This window comes from Mastomys coucha, unplaced genomic scaffold (genome assembly GCF_008632895.1).
Source record: "Mastomys coucha isolate ucsf_1 unplaced genomic scaffold, UCSF_Mcou_1 pScaffold5, whole genome shotgun sequence".
Classification (NCBI taxonomy): Eukaryota; Metazoa; Chordata; class Mammalia; order Rodentia; family Muridae; genus Mastomys; species Mastomys coucha.
The window spans coordinates 102,685,621-102,707,277 of NW_022196911.1; the positions used below are offsets into that span (position 1 = coordinate 102,685,621).

General features: G+C 47.6%; 1 protein-coding gene across 4 annotated transcripts in view; it reads right to left on the minus strand.

Annotated features, from left to right (window-relative positions):
* Window positions 1-21,657, minus strand: part of Tex2 (testis expressed 2) — a 115,194-nt gene that overhangs the window by 15,340 nt on the left and 78,197 nt on the right. For all 4 annotated transcript variants that reach the window (XM_031350668.1, XM_031350665.1, XM_031350667.1 and 1 more), the window contains 3 exons: window positions 16,437-16,583; window positions 12,054-12,153; window positions 3,127-3,259 (listed from right to left, as the gene is read on the minus strand). In XM_031350668.1, coding sequence (XP_031206528.1) covers window positions 3,127-3,259; window positions 12,054-12,153; window positions 16,437-16,583 — 380 coding nt within the window. The remainder of the gene's footprint in view (window positions 1-3,126; window positions 3,260-12,053; window positions 12,154-16,436; window positions 16,584-21,657) is intronic.

Consider the following 21,657-nt stretch of genomic DNA (forward strand, 5'->3'; position numbering starts at 1 on the left):
AGCAAACTCATGCATTAGCTGGATGTGTATATAGACACACACCCAGGACAAGACCTATTCAGGGTACACTTGGCTCCTAGTCAGGGCCCTAGGTAAGGGTGAGGGGACTACAAACTGGCCTAAGCTGCACCAAGTACACTGCAAAGTCAGCCCACTGTCCATTTACAGGATCTGCCATGTAGGATGCGTTCCTTCTGACTTATTTAAAGGCCCTTTACAGGTTTTTCCGTAAAGTTCGGACTTCTCGGCACCTTCCTCCTCCCCCTCCACTCCCACAGTGCTGGCGATTGAGCTTAGGCTCTCACACATGCTAAGCTCTCCCACTGAGCTACACTCCCAGACCTTGAAATCCATTCTGACTGCCTTACTGCTCTAGAGTGGTTTAACTAGTGTGTGACAAGAAGACATGCCATTTGTGGAAGTACAAGCTTGAAGACAAATGCCCACACGTGACTTTCAGAAAGAGCCGAGTTCAGCCTAAAGCAACCTAGATTTCAGTTTCTCCATCTTGCTCTTTGGGTACCACTATAAGAAAACTTCCCGCCGGGCGGTGGTGGCACACGCCTTTAATCCCAGCACTTGGGAGGCAGAGGCAGCCAGATTTCTGAGTTCGAAGCCAGCCTGGTCTATAGAGTGAGTTCCAGGACAGCCAGGGCTACACAGAGAAACCCTGCCTCAAAAAACCAAAAAGAAAAGAAAAAAAGAAAAGAAAGGAAAACTTCCCACTAGAAGAGAGAACTTCTAGAAGTTCCCCAAGAGCATAGTCACTTGAGTGGGCACTGAACAAAACAGTGAGGCCAAAGCTGGGCCCTGGGGCAAACTCATGAGTGGCGTGAGGCCTGAAGAGGTGTCCGTGGCTAGAGAGGAGCTTGGAGAAGAGGCTGCTGCAGGCCTCTACAGAGTCTGCTAGGGTGTTGAGTTTTAACAAAGACATCGGTGTTTAATAACAGCCACCACATGGACTGCCTTCTGTCCCTCCTCTCCTTAGCCTCAAGGTGGCCACACACGTTCGTGGCTGAGGAGCAGAGAAAAAAGATTTTAGAAGTGCTTCTGGAGCTAGGTTCTAGAATCATGCACAGGCTCTCAGGGGGTTTCAGTGCTTCAGAACTCTGAGCCAAACAATGGCCGTGGGGATCTTTCTTCTGTGATTGAGATAGGGTCTGGAGCCCTCAGCTTTTTCCTCACAGAGGAAGGGCTCTGAGGTGGTATTTTTCCTGGCATTGAAAAGTGATAGCAAATTACATATCACTGTATATTTTAACATCCTCATAGGAAGAAGGCAGACATTACATGCAGGGTTCTTCTTTGAAACAATGGTTTAGAAATACATCCTACCATGAAAGCCACATTCTCAAAGGCAGGGAGTCTTTTTAGTCAATGGAAAGAAACATGGCATCCTGTGAGCAGCCAGTTTGTAGATGTAAACTGGATGTAAAGCCAAGACAGCCAGAAGAGCAATAGTCACTGTGCGTGACTGTGGAGTGCGTGAATGACGAGACTCAGGCCAAGTGGTCTGCTGCCCAGCTGGTGTGTATGCCGTGATCCCGACAGAGCCTGAAGCCCTGAAGCTGTGCTGCGGTACAGCTGTCTCCAAAAGGTCCTTACTCAAGTGCTTATGACCAAAGATTGCTCTGGTTCACTCCCATTTAGTAGATACATTAAAAAAAAAAGTGGTGGAGATCAAACCCAAGGCCTGGCACATGCTCGGCAACTATTCTCCCACTGAGCTACATCTCTAGCCCTGGAGACCTCATTTTCAGACCTCTTCTGCCTACATGGTGCTTTTGCAACTCTGTTGTCAGATGGCCAGACTGGTACTGCTCAGCTATAGTGGTCAGAGTGGGGTGGATCGCAGATAGAGTCAGGTCTGACTGCAGCTAGATCGGGCCCCCGGCATTTCTAAACGGGGAAGTCCAGGAGACGTAGGAGACTCTCTGTCAGCAGAGCCTCATCCCTGCTCTCAGCCTCCCCGAGCCCTCGGACTGTGCCTTCAATTCTGAGAACATGATGAAATGGTATTGTCTTGTGGCTTCAAATGGGACCAAATCAGGGTCAGCACGCATAGGGTGTGAAATGCTACACAGGGAGTTGATGAATACCACTCACCAGAAAATACACATCCACAGATTGCCGAATCCAAATACATTTTAACAAACAGCAGAAAAATGAAAGGAAAATAGCAGATACAAGTTAGATTGCATGTGGCAGGTGCAATTCTCTAATTATTAAAACAGGAACATTTTCAACACAGGACCCGGATAAATCAGAGTGATCTAAGCAAAAGAATGTCCTTGGAGACACAACTCAATCTCCTTGGTCTATTAGCACTGAAAATCTAAATAGGGTCAATCAGCTTATAACTATGCAAAAAGCCCAAGAGCCAATGCTTGCACTTAGTTCGCCATGCCAGTCCCAGCCACTACAGTTAGTTCCTGTCGAGGGACTTGGGATGGGAGAGGCCATGTCCTTTACCTTGGCTAAAACCGTGTTACCATTTAGATGTGTAACCAGAACTCTGACTTTTAAGGTGTTCAAGAATCTGGGCATCAAATCCGGGGTGGGGTGGGTGTGCGGGAGTTCAGGTTCCATTAATTACCTCATAATTCTGGAATATTTCTAAATCAGATTAACTCTGGGTAACAGACGTACTATCTACAAAGAGAAGAATTTACTAAGCAAATCAATATTGTATTATTTCAGGAAAGTGCTTCTCAGAACACTTGCGGAGTATCCTCTTAGCTGGAAAATCAACCGTCTTGTTATAAATAATTCTGACCTGGTGATTAAAGTGGTAGATCCCCAGGGGACCTTAATCTGCTCCACACATTGCAGTCTGTGGCTCAGAGCTGAGGCAGGCTTCAGAGTAAGGATTTGATTTGCAGAACGGTTTATGCTCAGAGGGGTCTGGCCTGTACCAGTGATGCTTACTGAATAACTAAGACCAGCAAACAGCCACCGTGCACTGCTACAGATGCGTGGGCTGTGGAGCGCGCTTGGTGATTAGAAGCGCTGGCACTGAGCCTGCCAGCCATTCAGGGGCTCCCAAGCTCCGCCCTGCTTCTCACAGGCTGCAGGGAGAGGCTAGGCCCCCAGGGTTGGTTAGTAAATTCATATATAGCCCCTTACCCTTCTTTGCCAATTTCTCCAACCTTCAGGGCTTCAACAAGAGGCTCTTTACCTAGTTTGGTCAAGTTCATTTTGGTCTCGAGAGTCATCAGAAAGGACCCATTGTAAGACATTTCCAAATCGATCCAGAGTCCTAGAGAGACAGTTAACAAACAAAAAAGGTTTTGTTTTGATTTTTTTTCCTCCTAAGAAATATGAGTCTAAACTACAGTATCAAAATCAGTCTTTTCAGGACTAGAAAGACAGTTCAGTGGTGAAGAGAACTTGCTACTCTGCAGAGGAGTTCAGCTCCCAGCACCCAAATGATGGATCACAGTCATTATCTAACTCCAGCTTCAAGGGCATCGGACATCCTCTTTCAACCTCTGAGGACACCAGGCATGCATGTGGTGCACACAGGCACATGTAGGCAGAATACTCAGACACACAAAATACACCCTTCAGCGTTCTTAAGTGGGCATTAAAGTGTACCTGTGACTTGTACTGACAACAGAGGAGTGGAGTGGGGAAGGTGCTCAGCCATCAGAACACGTGAGGAATGCTGCGGTGGTTTGCAGGCCGGGCAGTGGCCACTTGGTGAATTCAGTGTCCATGTGAGCTCTGCAAGGACTCCATCCCCGCCCCCTTTCCCTTTCTCCCCGCCCCCCAACTTCTCCTCATCTCCTCATCACAGTAAAGAACAAAGGCCCATAAGGCAATGGGCTGACCCACAGGAAGGGTGACCAACGTGCTACTGTTTGCCTAGTGAGGAGACTTCACTGTGCACTGATTGGACAGTCATCAGTAACCAATGGGCTGGGGCTTCATAGTGATGTAGCTGCTGAGGGTCACTCTTGTAAGCATTCTCACCTACTACACCCAGGAAGGTGAGGTGGCTCAATAGGTAAGGGCCCCTGCCTCCAGGCCTAATGACCTGAGTTTGATTCCCTGAACCCACATGGGAAAGGAAAATGACAGAAGAAGTTGTCCTCCCACCTCTGCGAGCATAAGCACACCCCATCCTACCTCCTCCCTGCAAATAATGGTTTAAAAAAGATACCCCAATAAACTCATTGTGCTCTCTTGCTCTCTTCCCTAACCCCCCCAACACCAAACATTTGTTTGTTTGTTTGTTTGTTTGTTTGTTTATTTATTTATTTTACGATTTATTTTATTTTTGGGCTGGAGAGATGGCTTAGCAATTAAGAGTACGGGCTACTCTTCCAGAGGTCCTGAGTTCAATTCTTAACAACCACCACATGGTGGCTCACAACCATCTGTAATGGGATCTGATGCCCTCTTCTGGTGTGTCAGTGACAGCTTATTCACATACATAAAATAAATAAATCTTAAAGAAAGAAAATATGATTTGTTTTATTTGTATAAGTGTTTTGCATACACATAAGGTATGTGCACCGTGTGCATGCCAGGCGAAGGAGAATGTCAGAGAGGCTGCTGGAGCCCTGGACCCAGGATTATGGATGGTTGTGAGCCACCAGGAAGGCGCTGGGACTGAACCAAGGTCCTCTGCAAGACCAACAAGTGCTCTTAACCCTGACTCATGCTTCTAGTCCCCCAATTTTTTTTTTTTTCGAGACAGGGTTTCTCTGTGTAGCTCTGGCTGTCCTGGAACTCACTCTGTAGACCAGGCTGGCCTCGAATTCAGAAATCCGCCTGCCTCTGCCTCCCAAGTGCTAGGATTAAAGGTGTGTGCCACCACTGCCTGGCAGCCCCCAAATTTTTATATTTTTAGTATCCATTTGTTTCTGGAAATTACCTATTAATAAAAACAAAAGGATTTCCAAGAATATCCAGGTAAATCTGGAGAACCACTTAAGGCCAGAGTTTAGGAATTTAGTCATCAGGATAGTGCTGCCAATAGCCCGTATCTCATTTCACCAGGATGGCTACCACTGGCCCAGCATCTACAGTGTGCACACAGACATTTCATAACTCTCTGTTAGCACAGGAGGGATGGCTTGGCCAGCAAAGCCACGTGGGATGCTTTTCACTCTTAAAAGCTCTATGACCTCATGGCTATTTAATCAAAATTCAATCCTTCAAGTGGCTATTTAAATGCTAAAAGACTTTTATAGATCTTCATAAGACAAGTGACAATATGTAAGAGGAAGCAGGAAATTAATCAGACCACTCTTCATACATAGCTGCATTTTGAGTCCATTGCAGTAAACAGCCCCGCCCACGTGGCTAGCCCTGGATAAAAGCAGTGTCCAATCTTACAAAGTACTAATGGTGCAATTCTTCACTAAAGGCAGAATAATTCCTATTTGGTTTTCAACAAATTCTTCCTGCTACGGAATGCGATTATTCTCCATGAATGACTTGGTTTAATTAAGTGGCACCGGTCAAGGGTGATTATCTTCTTTTCGGGGAAAACTGCCTCATTTCTAGCTTACGGTAAGCAGTTAAAAAAAATCGTTAGTTAGCATACTCTTCAAAATGCTGTTACTGTGGGGGGATAAAAGGCACATCTGCTTCAGGAAAGACATTAGTCCTTAACCACTTCCAGGAGAAAGGGATCAGTCCACAGGGCTACAGAGGAATTTTAACTCACTGTAAAAAGGACACTAATTTTCTTATAGAAATCCTAGCCAAGTTTCCAAATAATATTAATGGTATGAATTGTCTTTGAAAGCTGTCATATTAAGAGTATCAAAACTTTACTCCTTCCAAAATAGATTTTGTTCTTTCTTTCCCAAAAATTATTTTTTTAAAAAAAATTATGTGTATAAAGGTGATGCGGGACATGTGCAGGTACAGGCAAGGCCAGAAGATGGCATCTGGACCCCCTAGAGCTAGAGCTGTGAACCGCCCAACATGATACTAGGATTCAAGCAAGTCCTCTATAAGAGACCACCAGTACATATGGGCAACACAGATTTCCTGGAACTGGAGTGCCAGCCACTGTGAGCCACCCACTGTAAGCACTGAGACGTGACCAGCTCTTACTAGTGACTCGGTTCTCTAGTCCCTGGCCATCTGGTTGGTTGTTTTGACTAAAAACAAAAAACAAAACAAACAAATTAAAAAAAACCCAAGGATTATGGGCACAGGCTGGTTCAGGCCCCAGACACATGGGCTATGGCCTGCCTCTTACCTCCAGGGAGGCCAAGTGAAAGGCCTGGAGCCCCATTATGGGAACTAGGGCTGGAGTTTCACTGTAAGTTTCGAACCTCTGGACAGAGGACTCACCTACACACAAAGGACACCTCAGTTTTTTTGTTTTTGTTTTTTTTTGGTTTTTTCGAGACAGGGTTTCTCTGTGTAGCCCTGGCTGTCCTGGAACTCACTGTGTAGACCAGACTTGCCTCGAACTCAGAAATCCACCTGCCTCTGCCTCCCAAGTGTTTTTTTCCCTGTCTTGTTGTTGTTGTTGCTGCTGCTGTTATTTGAGATAGTGTGTCAGGTACTCCAGCATGTCCTTAGTTGCTGTATAGTTGAGGGTGAGCCTGACCTTCTGATTCTCCTGTCTCCATTTCCCAGCTGCTGGAATTATAAACACACACCTCCTCTCTTAGTTCATGGAGTACTGGGAATCAAACCCAGGGTGTTGTTCATACTAGGCAAACATTCTAGCTCCTCAACTGTATCTCTGGTGCGGTGTCTGGTTTCATACTCCTTATTATGTATCATGAGGCCCACCCACTCAAAACATAGTAAGTCTTGAGTCTACCTAAGATTGACTCAAGAATGGGCTGAGAACTTAAAACTGATATAAACCTCAATCAAATATTTCTAATTAATATGATGCACTTGTAAATGCAGAAAAGGAGGCTATTTACCATAACATTGGAAAATAAATGCTTCTATGGCAATGACTAGCAGGCAAGAAGCACACTGAAAATCCAGGAGCACACACCCTTCAGAGCAGAGCCCCATCCCACTGCTATACCCCAGGCCCTGGCTTGCAAGGCCACTAGAGGAAGTGAACGGCAACTAGGAAGCCTGTCACCACCTTGGGAAAATGTATAGATATGGTGACAGTGTCAAGATGGGGTCAGATACCAGAAGTGGCCCCTTACCCTGAACACAGACAGCTACATGTGGTTATCCTACCCATGCTCAGGGACAAATCACCAACCAAATGACAATTAGCATGACAAACTTTAGAGGGTCTTTGTACAACTCTCCCCCTGACCCCCTCCCCCTGCTCCCCCAGTCAGGAGCTCAGGGTGGCTGAGAAGAGGACACAGAGAACAGATATCTCACTCCCCGAAAGTGCTGAGTTCTTAGTAAGCACCATATCAACTGACAGGTGCTGTAAGGAACACGTCCTCAGGAAGAACATGATTAAGACTGAAGGTGAGGCTGGGGAGATGATCCTGTTTACTCAGTAAAGCACTTGCTGTACAAGCCTGAGGGAGGACCTGGTTGACTCTCCAGTACTCAGGTAAAATGCTGGGTAATGTGTTTTTAATCCCAGTGCTGAGAAGTGGAGACTTCCCTGGGTTTGCTGACCAGGGTCTAGTCAAACTGGTAAGCTCCAGATTCAATGAGAGACTGCCCTTTAAAAACTGAAATGGGGAGGAAGAAATATGACGTCAGCCTCTGGACTCCACAGCCATGTATGCACACAGGTACAGAATAAAGATGGCCGCCAGGTATGGTGCAGCATCTGTTATCCCAGCATGGGGGGGGGGGGGCGAGCAGAGAAGCATCCTTCATAACACAGTGAGCTCAGGGCAGCAAGGACTACATGAGACCCTGTCTCAAAAATAATCAGGAAAGCTGGACTGTGGTGGCTCACACCTTTAATCCCAGCACTTGGGAGGCAGAGGCAGGCAGATTTCTGAGTTCAAGGCCAGCCTGGTCTACAGAGTGAGTTACAGGACAGCCAGGGTTATACAGAGAAACCTTGTCTCGAAACAAACAAACAAACAAACAAACACCAGGAAAAAGGGGCTGGAGAGATGGTTCAGAGGTTAAAAGCACTGGTTGCTCTTCCAGAGGTCCTGAGTTCAATTCCCTGCAACCTCATGGTGGCTCACAACCATCTGCTATGGGATCTGGTGCCCTCTTCTGGTGTGCAGGCATATATGCAGGAAGAATACTGTATACATAATAAATAAATAATCTTTTTTAAAAAATCAGGGGAAAAAAATAAAGATGGCCTCAATCAGCTCAGCCCAGACCATAACATAAAGTGCTAAGAAACAGCCATGACTGCATGACCCCAGAAGCAAGGGAGACCACAACCAGAATGGAGGACTGTTTGTGTGTGTGTGTGTGGGGGGGCGGTTATTATTCTCCTTAATAAACCCCATGGCCCCATAACCCTCTCATCACAGTGCCAGAAAGCACGTGGTCCCTCACAGCAGCTCTGGTCTTGTCCTGTTAAATGCACCGGTCTTGACTCTGTGGCTGGGTTAACAGGGCACCTGCTGCTTTGAAGGCGTTCTAGCTTCACTTCTGTGGCTGTAACAAATACCCTGACAAAAAGCAACATAGGGAAGGCAGGATTTATCTGATGATAGCTCCAGGCTGCAGCTAACCATTGCAAGGAAGGAAAGGTGGGCATAAAGCATCCTCAGAGCATAAAGCATCATATCCAGTCAGGGGCAGACAGAGTGTGTGTCACTCTAACACAGTCCAGGGACCATCCACCTGCAGGGTGGGTCTTCCTACCTCAGTGAACAATCAAGACAGTCCCCCACAGATGTGCCCACAGGCAAACCTGATCTACATAATTCCTCATTAAGACTCTTCCTAGGTGGGTAGTGGTGGCACACACCTTTAATCCCAGCAATTGGGAGGGAGAGGCAGGTGGATTTCTGAGTTTGAGACTAGCCTGGTCTACAGAGTGAGTTCCAGGACAGCCAGGGCTACACAGAGAAATCCTGTCTCGAAAAACCAAAAAAAAAAAAAAAAGTACATGGCTAAGGCAGGATAGTCCAAGCAACCCGAACAGCCCATGTGAACTGGAAGAGATTTTTGTTTCTTATTAAAAATGTTTTTTTTAAAATTATTGTATTTTATGATTTTATGTGTATGGGTATTCTGCCCGTATTTATGTTTGTGGACCCATGTGCATGCAGGGTTCACTGTGATCAGAAGAGGGCACTTGACCCCCTGGAACCAGACTTAGAGACTGGGTCCTCTGTTAGAACAGCAAGCACTCTTAACTGCAGAACCATCTTTGCAGCCCCTGGGAAGGACATTTCAGAGGGGCATTGGAGTCTCACAGGAGTGCCACTATTACCAAGTCACCCCAGCGTTCAATTTCCCCAGAAGGGAAGGCTCTCCCTGAGAACAGTGGGATCCAAAACCCCAAGCTCACACAGTCACACACTGCATGATGACTTTTGGTCACTAGTGAATCACATATAGGACCCAGTCATGACCTAGTAACATGGCCAAAGCCTAGGTTAGGCATACTCTATTGTTTACACAGAATGGACACAGTTACACAGTTGCAGAAACACATGACTGTTATTGTAAAACATCTCAGTGTATTCTTCATGCTTCTGTTTTGGGTCATACAGGCATCCTTCAAAAGCATGGGAAAGCCTAACTTGATCAAATTCAAATAACCCCCAGGCTTTATGTCTTTCTTTGGTAATATTTTCTCCCTGTTATACAAGCTGGCAGATTGCTACACTTTGCCCTGAAAGGAGTTAAGCAAGCTTCAAGTGGATTAAAGCAGCAAGGCTTTGATCTGCAGACTTGAAATGGCTCATACCAGCTCCAAAAAACCAGGAAAGAAGCTGGAGACTTAGGTCTCCAATTATCCTCAAAGCCGGGCCAATGCAGGCCCACATCTTCTGCATAGTTCAAAGCCACAGGGACACTTGGATTCGGCAGAGCCTGCTGTGCTCTGCCCAGTGCCACTTTCCTTAGACATTTCTATTAAACCAGGATGGGAGGTGCTGAGATTAGAGATGTTGCTTCAGTATTTACTTTTAAAAGCCCAGCAGCCAGGTTGGTGTAAGCTGATTATTTCTCGCTCCTTCCTAGCCAGTTCCTGCAGAGACAGAGAGCAAAAGGCAAAAGGGCAGCAGAGAGGCCATGGGCCAGAGGAAGACCCTGCACCTGTACTCAGACGGAGCAGAGACCCTAGCTGCACAGCTAACTTAGCAGTGACACACCTCTGAATATTGTGCACCATGCTGTACTGGGCTCGGGGGTCAGAACAAGCAATGTTGTACCAGGTTAGACCAAGTAACTACTTGTACAGTCTAAATCTCTTCTAGCTTCATTCTGTGGACTTGACCAACCGCAGCAGTACTCAGACTGATCAAGGTGCAGACAGACTTGAGGGTTACAGGTGAACTCAGCATGCAGGGACCAGGTGGACTTATGTCTTTCTCAAAGATGTGTGTGTGTGTGTGTGTGTGTGTGTGTGTGTGTGTGTGCACGCGCGCCCAGTCAGCTCAAACCCTGTAATCAGAGAACACTCACTCTCTTCGTATTGTGTAACAGCAGAAAAGTGAATTCACTACATGTGATTCGATGGCCACCCAGAGTTGCTCTATACATCACAAATTGTACAAAATATTGATATCAAAACACATATCATTCTCCAGAAAAGCTGGGTTACTCCCCTCTACTCTGCTCCTAGGCCTCCTTGGGAATAATGTTAAGCATGATTCAAGAGGAAGAGCTTCCTTGACAGGGGATACGAGTGGGCAGCTTGATGGGCTGGACTACCTAGCAAGACCCTGTCTCAAAAAAGGAAGGAAAGAAGGAAGGAGAGAAGAAAGGAGAGAGGAAGGGAGGGAAGGAGAGAGGGAGGGATAAAAACCAACTGGTGGTTTTTTTTGTGTGCCAACAGTTTTTCTGTACACATGGCTCACTCGGCTTTTTTGTTTTACTAAATTCTTGCATACTGACTCTTTCCTGTTGATGCCCTTTGAAGCCACAAGTTACAAAAGACACAGAAAGCTGTGCCATTATTTATATTTCTTCCACATTCTGATCAATTCTTTCCTCTCCCCATCCACAAGATTAGGCATAAATATTGTGACCATGGCAAGCCTAAGACCTCAAATCTAAGAGCTATGCTCCAGCAGACAGATTTGCTCCTGAAATACTGCCTTCAAATATGTCTTTATCTTTCAAATTCTCCAGACACACAGGAGTGTAAGGACTATAAAGATGTACGACATGAAGGTCAAAGATTTTACAACTTAGAAGCTAAGGCAGGTGAGGCTGGGGCTAAGTGGGCGGAGCAGGGTCTCAGGGAATCAGGGCCATGGCACCCAGGAGAGAACAGTGCGGCTGAAACCTAGCCCACCGCCTCACCCTGGCAAGGGCTACAACTCACATAAAAACTTGGGCCCCAGCAACTGGCTTGAGGGTGTCTTGGGTCTGGAAAAGCCCCATAACAGATTGCGAGAGGAGAACTGGGAGAAGGGACCTAGATCTCTTGCCACTCAGTTTCCTACCGTGACTGTTATAAACAAAAGTCATTTGTAGGATGTGGTGGCACATTTCTGTGCTAGAGAGGCTGAAGCAGGAAGATCAGGGGTTCAGAGACAGACTGGGCTGCAGAGCAAGGTCCAAGAGCAGCCTGAGCAACACACAGCAAGCCTCTACCTCAACAATGAAACAACAACAAAATCAAAACAAATCAAAAATGGCTGGTGCGATGGCTCAGTGGGTAAATGTTCTTGCCATGCAAGATGAATGGTCTAGGTTCAAGCCCTGAAACCCATTTAAAAGTAAGGAAGAGAACTGACTCCACAGAGTGGACCTCTGACCTCAGCATGCACATCCCTTGCCAGCTCTCCAGTCTTTCTCCCTCTCCCCACCCCCATCCCCCAAAAGTTTAAAAACTAAACAAAGACTAAGAACAAAAACCACAGTCAACATGAATAGGAGATTAGGGCTCGGCTTCTTTCCAAGCACAGGCCTTGGAGTGAAAACTACAGCCAGAGAAGCATTTTACCACCCACAGGTCAAGTCCTCTCCGGTCAACTAAGCCTTACCTTGGTGATCAACGTAAGGCTTGAAGGCCTGAAGGATTTTTGGCACAGCCACACCCATGTCAAGCTCTGTCAGTGTTAGTTCATTCATAAAGTAGGGGAGCTGCAGAAAAGAAGCAAACAGTGAATGAGACCCCAGGAAGCCAGTGACATAAGTCAGCCAGAGCTCCAGGCAGTCTGAGGGGAGAGCAGTTACGGTGTTGGGTCACATCTTTATGTACAGACCAGAGAAGCAGAAACAAACAGACAAATGCTATCATCTCATAAAGCAGGAACTGGGGCGTGGTAGGGACTTGGTCAGCAATGGATGTCCTGGCTAAGGAGGTTGAAGAGGCATCTGACCTGACACACCTGCCAGGTGGATGACCCACATGCTAAGAATAAGCAATGGAGGTAAGAAACCGTTACATTTCAGACAGGCAAATGTACCACAGGATTAGAAATAAACCAAAACTAAAGCCTAAAACCCAACCCCGCATCCCCGTTGCAGGACTGGCTATTTCCGGCTTTTTCCCATGCTCTGCTGGCTTCTCAAAAGCAGGTCTATGAGGACTTTCCCCAGGGAGCCTGTGTCCACTGTCTCTCTAGCTTCAGGCTGTATATGGTCATCAGGGTACACCAGGGGACAGGGTCGGAAGCACAGGGAGAGATGTTAGCATCTGTCCTCAGGCTCCAGGGAGGGCACACCTCCTAGACAGCTCCACCCTCACAGCTCACCACCTTTGCCCCTTCAGGGAGGGCCACAGCTCCCCACCTCTGCTGACCCAGGCAGACTGAAGTCTCCCCTTGGGTTTCTGCACCTCCTCTGGCTACTCATCTGACTGTGCCATCTGGGCCCTGCTGCGTCTGACTAACACCCCCAACTCTATCAGCAGGGATTTATCACAGAGGAAATAACAGAAGAGTACTGCTGTCCTTCTCAGAACCACCAAGTTACCCCAAGATCATATCATGACCACTTCCTCTGACTAAATTTGTATTCTCTCTCTCTTTCTCTCTCCCTCTCCCTCCCTCTCCCCCCTCCCCCTCTCTCTCCTCTCTCTCTCCCTCTCTCTCTCTCTCCCTCTCTCTACCTTCTCTCCCCTCCCCTCCATCTCAATGTAACTGTGGTTGGACTGAACTCAGAGAGACCTGCCTGTCTGTGCCACCTAGTGCAGGATCTAAAGGCACATGCCACCTCACACAGCTTAGCCTAAGATCTGAAGTAGGAGTTCAGAACTTTTTCCAAATAGCTGGTTACCCCACCTATTCATCTAGCAACTAACTGACACTTTCCCTGATACTAGCTTCCCACCACACTGGAGTCTGCCCTGTAATGTTATCTACCAGCATCAAACTCCCCCTATCAGTGTAGCTTTATAACTCTCTCTGTCTCTTGTCTGCCTGCCTGCCTGCCTGTCTGTCTGTCTGTCTGTCTCTCTCCCCACACAATCCCACCCAGGGTCTCACCATGTAGCCCAGGCTGGCTTTGAGTTTATGATGCTCCTTCTGCTTCAGCCTCCTGGGTGCTGAGATGACAGCCACACATCACCACATCTAGCTACGACACAGCTTTATAGTTTACAACGCCTTCTTTTCTTTTCTTGCAGAATTATCTAAGTTATATTTATCTAGTTGAGCACTAGACTAATTTGTAAAAATTGAGAATTTTTTAAAAACTTAACAGTGGGGTTGCACCTGGTCAGGCATCTATGAACATGGCATCCAACCAATGTTGTTTGAGACAGATTCTCATGTAGCCCAGGCTAGGCTCAAACTCACTTGATAGCTGAGGATGGCCTTGAGCATCCCAGTTTCCTGTCACTTCCTTCCAAATGCTGGGGTGACACACAGGTGTCGCCATGAATGACCCCAGGGCTTCCTGCATGGCAGGTTAAACATGGTACCTCCTGAGCTACTAGCCCTCAGTCACGTTTGTCTAGATTGATGCTCCCTGTCTTAGACACTTCCCCCTGCCCCCCAAAAGCATCAACATAAGTGTGGGTGGCATCTCCATCAACCTACAGAATGTCACTTGGCTGGGCAAGTCTGCCACACCTTACACACTGCCACAGTCTTTTTGTCTGCACCAGGCACTGAGAAGGAAACCTGGCGAGGAGCCTCTAGTTACCTGTGACTGTTGGCAGTGGGCTGGCCAGCAGAGCCCTGTGGGTCTACTTAACCCCAGGAAGCTAGCACATCACAACTAACCTCTCCTCATGCAGCTCCCCCTAGGTCAGCCTCTTTCTTTTGTTTTGTTTGTTTGTTTAGTTGGTTTTTTTTTTCAAGACAGGGTTTCTCTGTGTAGTCCTGGCTGCCCTGGAACTCACTCTGTAGACCAGGCTGGCCTCAAACTCAGAAATCTGCCTGCCTCTGCCTCCCAATTGCTGGGATTAAAGGTGTGAGCCACCACTGCCACCGGCAGGTCAGCCTCTTTCAAATGCTAAAGAAAGCAAGAGAGTCTCCCTCTGTACCAGTCAACTAGAAACCTACAGGGTCCCACAAGAGACAGGAACCCAGGCATCATGTTCCTTACCCTTCTAAGTAAACTCAACTGGAGCCCGAACTGTCAGGAGGTGTGGGACATGTTCTCATTTATGGATAAGCATCAAGCTGTGAGCATCACCCGCATCTGCAGAAGGGCATGAGCATCCCAAAGATGTATATGAGCAGTAGGGGCCAAGAGTTAACTTGCTGTTGGGGCAGAAAGGCTGTGTGCTTTAAACCCACATCTGGATACCAGATGCACCTCTGGCTGACAGGAGCCATCATATGCGACTGTGGAGGAATGTGGCATTATCCTTCTGCCCTTTGTTCTTGGGGTCTCCTCTGTCTCCAGGGCACACCACAGGGCAGCAGATCACAAGTGGGCAGGGATGAGAGGAGGAACAGTGAGAGACGAACGAAGCCGCCAAGCTTGACCTGGACACCACTGGACCTCAACCACTTGCTAACCTCAGTCCTTCTGACCAGAAAGGCAGAAGGAGCTGGTGAACGGCAAGCACATTCATGAGCAATGGAAGCAGATTTCCCTAGACTTCCTCCGGACTGAGGGGGCCTTCATTACTACTCCCCTCGGGACAAGGCACCAGGACCTCCCACTCTTAGTTTGGAAGTTCATGCTTCTGGAACTGGTGAGCACCCATCTGGGACCCAGGCATGCCCTGTTCTCTTCTTGCTCCAGGGAAGCACAGCCCTCCAGTATCTGAGAATGGAGCAGGGACAGCCCCTCTATGTGCTTTGACTGGAGACTTCCCAGGGTGACAAAGAGGTCAAGTACCCTTTAGGTGAGGGCTGACATCTCATCCCCCAAGAAGGAGGGACTCTTACTGATGGCTAGCAGGAGCCAGGTCAATCCTCAACCTACCTTGAAGACACTAACTGGTTGACCCTTGTCAAACGGCCTCCCAAAGCCCTGCTCTAAACTCTCCTCAGGTCAGAGGGCAACCTCTCTTCTTTACAAGAGAGGCAGAAAAGGGCAATGACTGGTCTGTAGAAGGCACAGAGAGCTTGTCACAGCTCGATGAAGCCAAAAAAATATTCTGTGTTGTCCAGAGGAAGGACCAAAATCAAGGTAAAGCTGCTTTGTGTCCACATCTTTCTTCAAACCTAAGTTTACCTTAGTCTGAAGTGTTCTTCACCAGGAGGCCTTGAACTCCCTGAGAGCACGTGCAAAGTTTTACATCAGTGTACATTCTTCTCGGAAAAGGACCCACAAGTCTCTGCTTCTCAAAGGAAATCTACAGCCCCAAAGAGTCTCTGACGTCAGCTACTGACCACAGGACTCTCAGGGTTTTCCCTGGCTGGCCCCTGAGCAGGCCAAAGGCTTGCTTCTCAGAAAGCTCCACAGGTCTCTGATGGGCAAGTGTGTCCTTTAATGACACTCACGAGGAATCCTTAGGCATCTTAAACACACTTCCAAGCAGGCCTGGGTTAGCATCAGGACTGTTCTTTCAGCAGAGACAGAGCCCAACACAAAGAGACATCAGCCCAAAGCAAAGGTCAGTGACGGGCACATTTAACTGTCCTAGCTGAGGGAAAGAGAGCAGCCCGAAATAATATGTAGTTCAAATTTTCCATGTTGCTTGGCCCACCTCGAAGCTAAGTCAAGTGTAAGCTGCCCCTAACTTAGACACAGATCAGCTAAGGGCTTAGCTCCTTTCTCCTAAACAAGCTCGGAGGGACCACCTAGAGAGGATAATGACATAGCAACAGCAGAAAAAGCGAACACCACAGCTGACTCAGTCTCTAGACTCTTAGCTACAGATCAAGGTCAGTCTGTGATCCAGGTCAGATGTGCATGTGTGGTACTCTTAGAGCAAGGTGTGTTTTCACTTTAGACCTGAGGGGACAGAACATCCAGAAGCGAAGAGGGGGATCAGAGACTTCTCATGGGGAAACTGATACCTTAATTTTGCTGAGTTTCATCTGGATTTTCTTTGACACCACATCAGACCAGTATTTCTCACCCAAGAAGTCCCAAAATATTCTTCCAAGCAAGGCATTCACCCAGGCTTCCTGTTCTTCCTCCTCAGAGGTTGGGGCCTCTGGCAACTGGCAAAAGAAAAGAGACCAAAATTAGCTGTCAGAAAACTGGAGGCTCAGATAGGCGCTTATTTCCATAAAGCCTCCAAAGGCCCCTCCTGTAGAAACGGAAGGCGTGACTTGTCCATCTTCCCTATAAATTACAAGTCCCATATCATGCTGGTGAGCAAGAAAAGGAGAAACGAGATCAGCTGTCACAGCTGCACCTTCTCTTTGTCTCCTTTCTGCCTCTGCCTGTCCTCCCATGATCCAGCACAGTCCTAGCTCAGATAACCTGCCTTGCTCATGCTCCCCCTCCCAACTACCTCAAAGTCCGAGAGTTATCTGTTAAAACCTGCTTCTCTTTCTCCCAGGTGAGGCCTGGGCTTTCAACTGTCAAGCCCATCCGCATCCAGGAGGAATGCGTTTCCCAATGGCCAGGCCTCAAGCTCAGCCTGATCCAGTGGCCAGGCCACAAGCTCAGCCTGACCCAATGGCCAGGCCTCAAGCTCAGCCTGATCCAATGGCCAGGCCTCAAGCTCAGCCTGATCCAATGGTCAGGCCTCAAGCTCAGCCTGACCCTTGCACAGGCAAGATATTCTTGAGGTGCTTACACATACTGACATCTGCATCGTTGTGCCTCTGAGCTACTCAGCTTAGCAGAGTCAGGAGCTTCCAAAGCCCTCCCCTCTCAGCATGTGATGAAGAGGAGGTAAGAACCACAGGGCTGGATCAGAACATGGCTCTCAGGACAGATGTTGGTCCCAACCTCAGCCCATTAAATATTCCAATGCCCACCACTCGACCCACACACACAATCTGTCTGAAACATCTGCTGTGGCCAATGGGTGAGCAAACCTGTCTCTAACTTCCTGGGTTAGCTGCCAGACTATGGAATCTGGCCTACTGTGTGTCAGAGGGGGGGTATGGAGGAGGGGCAGCAGCAGCAACTATGAAAGGACCATGAGGTGTAGTGGCGAGCATGTGCTGATGGGCTCAGTACTTAGAAGGGTGGCAGCATTAGTGCTGTTGACCATAGATACACATAGATACCCAGGTGACTCCTGAAGAGCACCACATCAGAGAATCACAATACCCCAGAAAGAGAGGAGCCCTGCTTCCATCTGAGGAAGGAGTAATCCCCAGCTCATGACTGAAGCCTAATTCTGGCTCTCTGCTGAGTCTGTCATGAGGGAGGGCAGGCACCAGCATCCTGCCAATGAGACAGACACTCATGGAGGCATCTGAATCAGACTGCAGCCTTATATAGAAAAGCTAGCAAACAAAAGGAAAGATCAAAAGATCTAGAAATGCAGAAGCCTAATGACTGCCAACAATTCCTCTTTGTGATCTACGTAAACACATCTGGGCTCCACATGTTATGATTATAGAGCGTCTACTCTCTTCTCCTTCATGTCTGTGCTTGTACATATGTGCCACCATGGCCTGCTCTGTGTAGCCAATTGGTCCATCTGGCTATGTGCCCAGGTCAGTGGCATGGCACACTGGTCACTAGGTGCCAAGAATCCAACCTTAAGGTCTGTCTGGTTGTAAGAACCCTACAGCTTATGTCATGTAACAGATCTGAAGTCTAGACATAGGGTCTGATCCATTTGAGCCATACATGGAATCTGATGTGAAGCCAGCAGACTGCTCAGCCCCCATGCCCTGTCACAGCTGTGCCAGCTCTTTCTCTGGGAACTAGGGAGTTGGGGGACTCACTTCTATTTTCCAGCAACACGTCAGTGTCTAGGACATGTTCTAGACTCCTTCAATCCAGAAGTTTTCCAAGGTCTTCCTTATGAATGCCAGGGACTTCCTAAAAACAAACACACTAGAAGGGCAGCTCGGGGGGTAAGAGCACTATTGTACTCCAGAGAACACACTTCAGTCCTCAGAGCCCAGTGGTGGCTCAGAACCACCATCAACACCAGCTGCACCCTCTTCTGATGTCCACGGGCAAACCGCACACGTGGCATTCACTCACACAGACACCCACACATGCACATCCATTAAAAATTAACACCTTTGCTTAGAATTGATACATATTTAATTTTCCATTTTAGAAGAGGTGGCTCTACCCCACTCTAGAACATTCTATGTGCACTTCCCTGGTGCTGTTATGTCCTGTACATTAACCAAGACATTTTCCACCACCAAGTTCCCAATGGAAGGATAGAAGCTGGCATCAGCAATTTCTTAAACCACAAGCGTGCATGCATGTGTGTAGACATGTGTTTGTGCTCCCACCCCACCCCTGCACACTGTGCACTATCATCTTCAGGCCAAGGGTAACAGGCACAGGATTCCTCAAGCCCCATCAGATTATCTGCGCAGACTTCTGAAGAAACATCACAAGTCTGAAGAAAACGGCCCCCAGGCCACTCAGGCAGTGCTAAACCACTATCCACGTCAGACTCTCACCACTTTTAGTCTTGTAGGCTACACGGAAGAGGCCACCTCTTCCTTTCCCAGGAGAGCATGTGTACCCTTTATCAGTCTTTCTTGAAAACACTCATTTTAACAGGAAACAACTCCCCTACCCCCACCCCCGCCACACACACGCGCTCGCACGCTCGAGCACACACATACACAGAGAGACTATTTCACAATGACGTCCAAGCCAGTGGCACATGATGCAGTAAAACGTCTCAAGGAACTGACACGCAGGTTGCTTTTCCTTCTTACCAGTCTCTGTGCCTAAGGCAGGCTCTGCACAGGGGCACTGGGAACAAAGACAAACATCAGAGCCGTAGACCAGAGACAATGCATCAAAAAGGCTTTACGAACAAAACCTGGCCTCCACAAGCTGCTAGAATGCATTTCCAATGACTGTCATAAGAATTTAAAGCTGAAGAATAAATGTGCATACGTTTCCTAATACTGCTGTGTGAATGCAGGGAGAAATGTGTGGAGAATATTCATTGTGCCGCCTCCGCCCTGCACACGGGTAGAAGAGTAAGCTCCCAAGCACACTTCCAAAGGCAATGTTTGGGGAAGCCAATGTTCCGAAGCTGAAGCAAGGCCATCGACACTATCTGTCTGTCTGTCTGTCTGTCTAGCTAGCTTTTGGGGAGTATTTTTTGTATGTTTGTTTGGTTTTGTTTTTTTCAAGACAGGGTTTCTCTGTGTAGCCCTGGCTGTCCTGGAACTCACTCTGTTCACCAGGCTGGCCTTGAACTCAGAAATCCACCTGCCTCTGCCTCCCAAGTGCTGGGATTAAAGGTGTGCACCACCACTGCCCAGCAGGGAGTATTGTATTTAAAATGAGCTTATGTCCAACACAGCATGGATGGACTCAATTCTGTGGGAGGCCAGGGATGCCTTTCTGCTAAAAGACAGATCGAAGCAACTGTTCCCAAGTTTGGTCATGCACGGCTGCTGTGTCAAGGTGGCAGCTATGGTGGCCTGGCCCAGGAACAGAGGCAGCAGTACACTTTCTTCATGTTTGTGTGCTTGTTCCCGACTTTACAACAATGCATATTCCTTATAGAACATATGACCACTCTTCCCAGATAGAACAGAAACATTTTCCCTGGATTTTCTAATCCCCCACCCCCTGTAAAGGCGTGGTATCACTGAATAGCAACAGGTGACTTCAAACTGGCAATCCCATTTCAGCCTCCTGAGAACTAGGATTACAGACTCACATCACCAGCCCAGTTTCAGTCTTTTTTCAGTGTACCAATAATTAAAAAAAAAATAACAATAATAGCATGTGCTTAATCTCTGCATTTGGGAGGCAGAGACAGAGACAGGCAGATCCTTGTGAGTTAAAGGTCAGCCTGGTCTTTATAGTAAGTCCCAGGCCAGCCCCGGCCACATAGTGAGACTGTGTCTGGCTCCCTTCCACCTCTCCCAAAACTGGTTTTGTGAGTTCAAGTCTCCTGTAGTCCAGGCTAGCCTTGGATTCATTCTATAGTTGGACCTTGACTTCTGGTTCTCTTGCTTCTGTCTTCTAAGTGTGAGGATTGCAGGCTGAGGTGCCATGCCTGACCAACGGAGCAATACTTTTTTAGGTTTTTAAGGTTCCCCACCCACCCTCCAGACAGGGTCACTTAGTGTAGTACGACAATGGCCCTGGCTGCTCTGGGACAACGCCCCTCCAGACAGGGTCACTTAGTGTAGTACGACAATGGCCCTGGCTGCTCTGGGACAAGACTTTTGTTATTTATTTATTTATTTATTTATTTATTTATTTATTTATTTATTTATTGGATTTTTGAGACAGGGTTTCTCTCAGTAGCTCTGGCTGTGCTGGAACTCACTCTGTAGACCAGGCTGGCCTCGAACTCAGAAATCCTGCCTGCCTCTGTCTCCCAAGTGCTGGGATTAAAGATGTGCGCCACCACCGCCCGGTGACTTTTGTTATTTTTTTTTAAAACTCTGTGTGAGTGTGTGCGTGCGTGTGCGTATGAGTGCGTGTGCATGTGTGTGTGTGCACGTGTGTGAGTGTGCACTTGTATGTATGTGCATGTGTGTGTGTGTGTACTTGAATGCAGCTGCCCAAAGAGGCCAGAGCTGTGGAAAGCCAAAGGTATTATTATTTGCCTAGAGCTGGAGTTACAAGTAGTTGTTACTGATGGGAATTGAACTTGGGTCTTCTATAAGAGCAGCATGCACTCTGTACTGAACCATTTCTCCAGCCCACACAGTTTTTCTTTGAAATATCTATCCAGATTCTTGACCCATTTAAAAAAATTTTTTTTGCGTATATCAATGTTTTGCCTAAATGTATGCCTGTACACTATGTGCATGTCTGATACCTGTAAAGGCCAGAAGAGGGTGTCGGAGCCCCAGGGATTGGAGTTATAGAGTTATAGAAAGATGTGAGCCACCATGTGGGTGCTGTGACTTGAACCCAGGTCCTCTGGGAAAGCAGCCATTATCCTTAGCTGCTGAGCCATCTCTCCCATCTCCTGACCCATCTGCTGTGTATAGGCATGTGTGTATGAAGGCAGAGGTCGAGACGGGATGTTGTCCTTTAGGCTGCCCATCTTGTTTTCTGAGACAGGGTCTCTCACTGGGACCTGAGACACACCATGTAGGCCAGGCTGGCTAGTCAGTGAGCTCAGAATCCACCCGCCTCGGTCTCCTCAGTGCT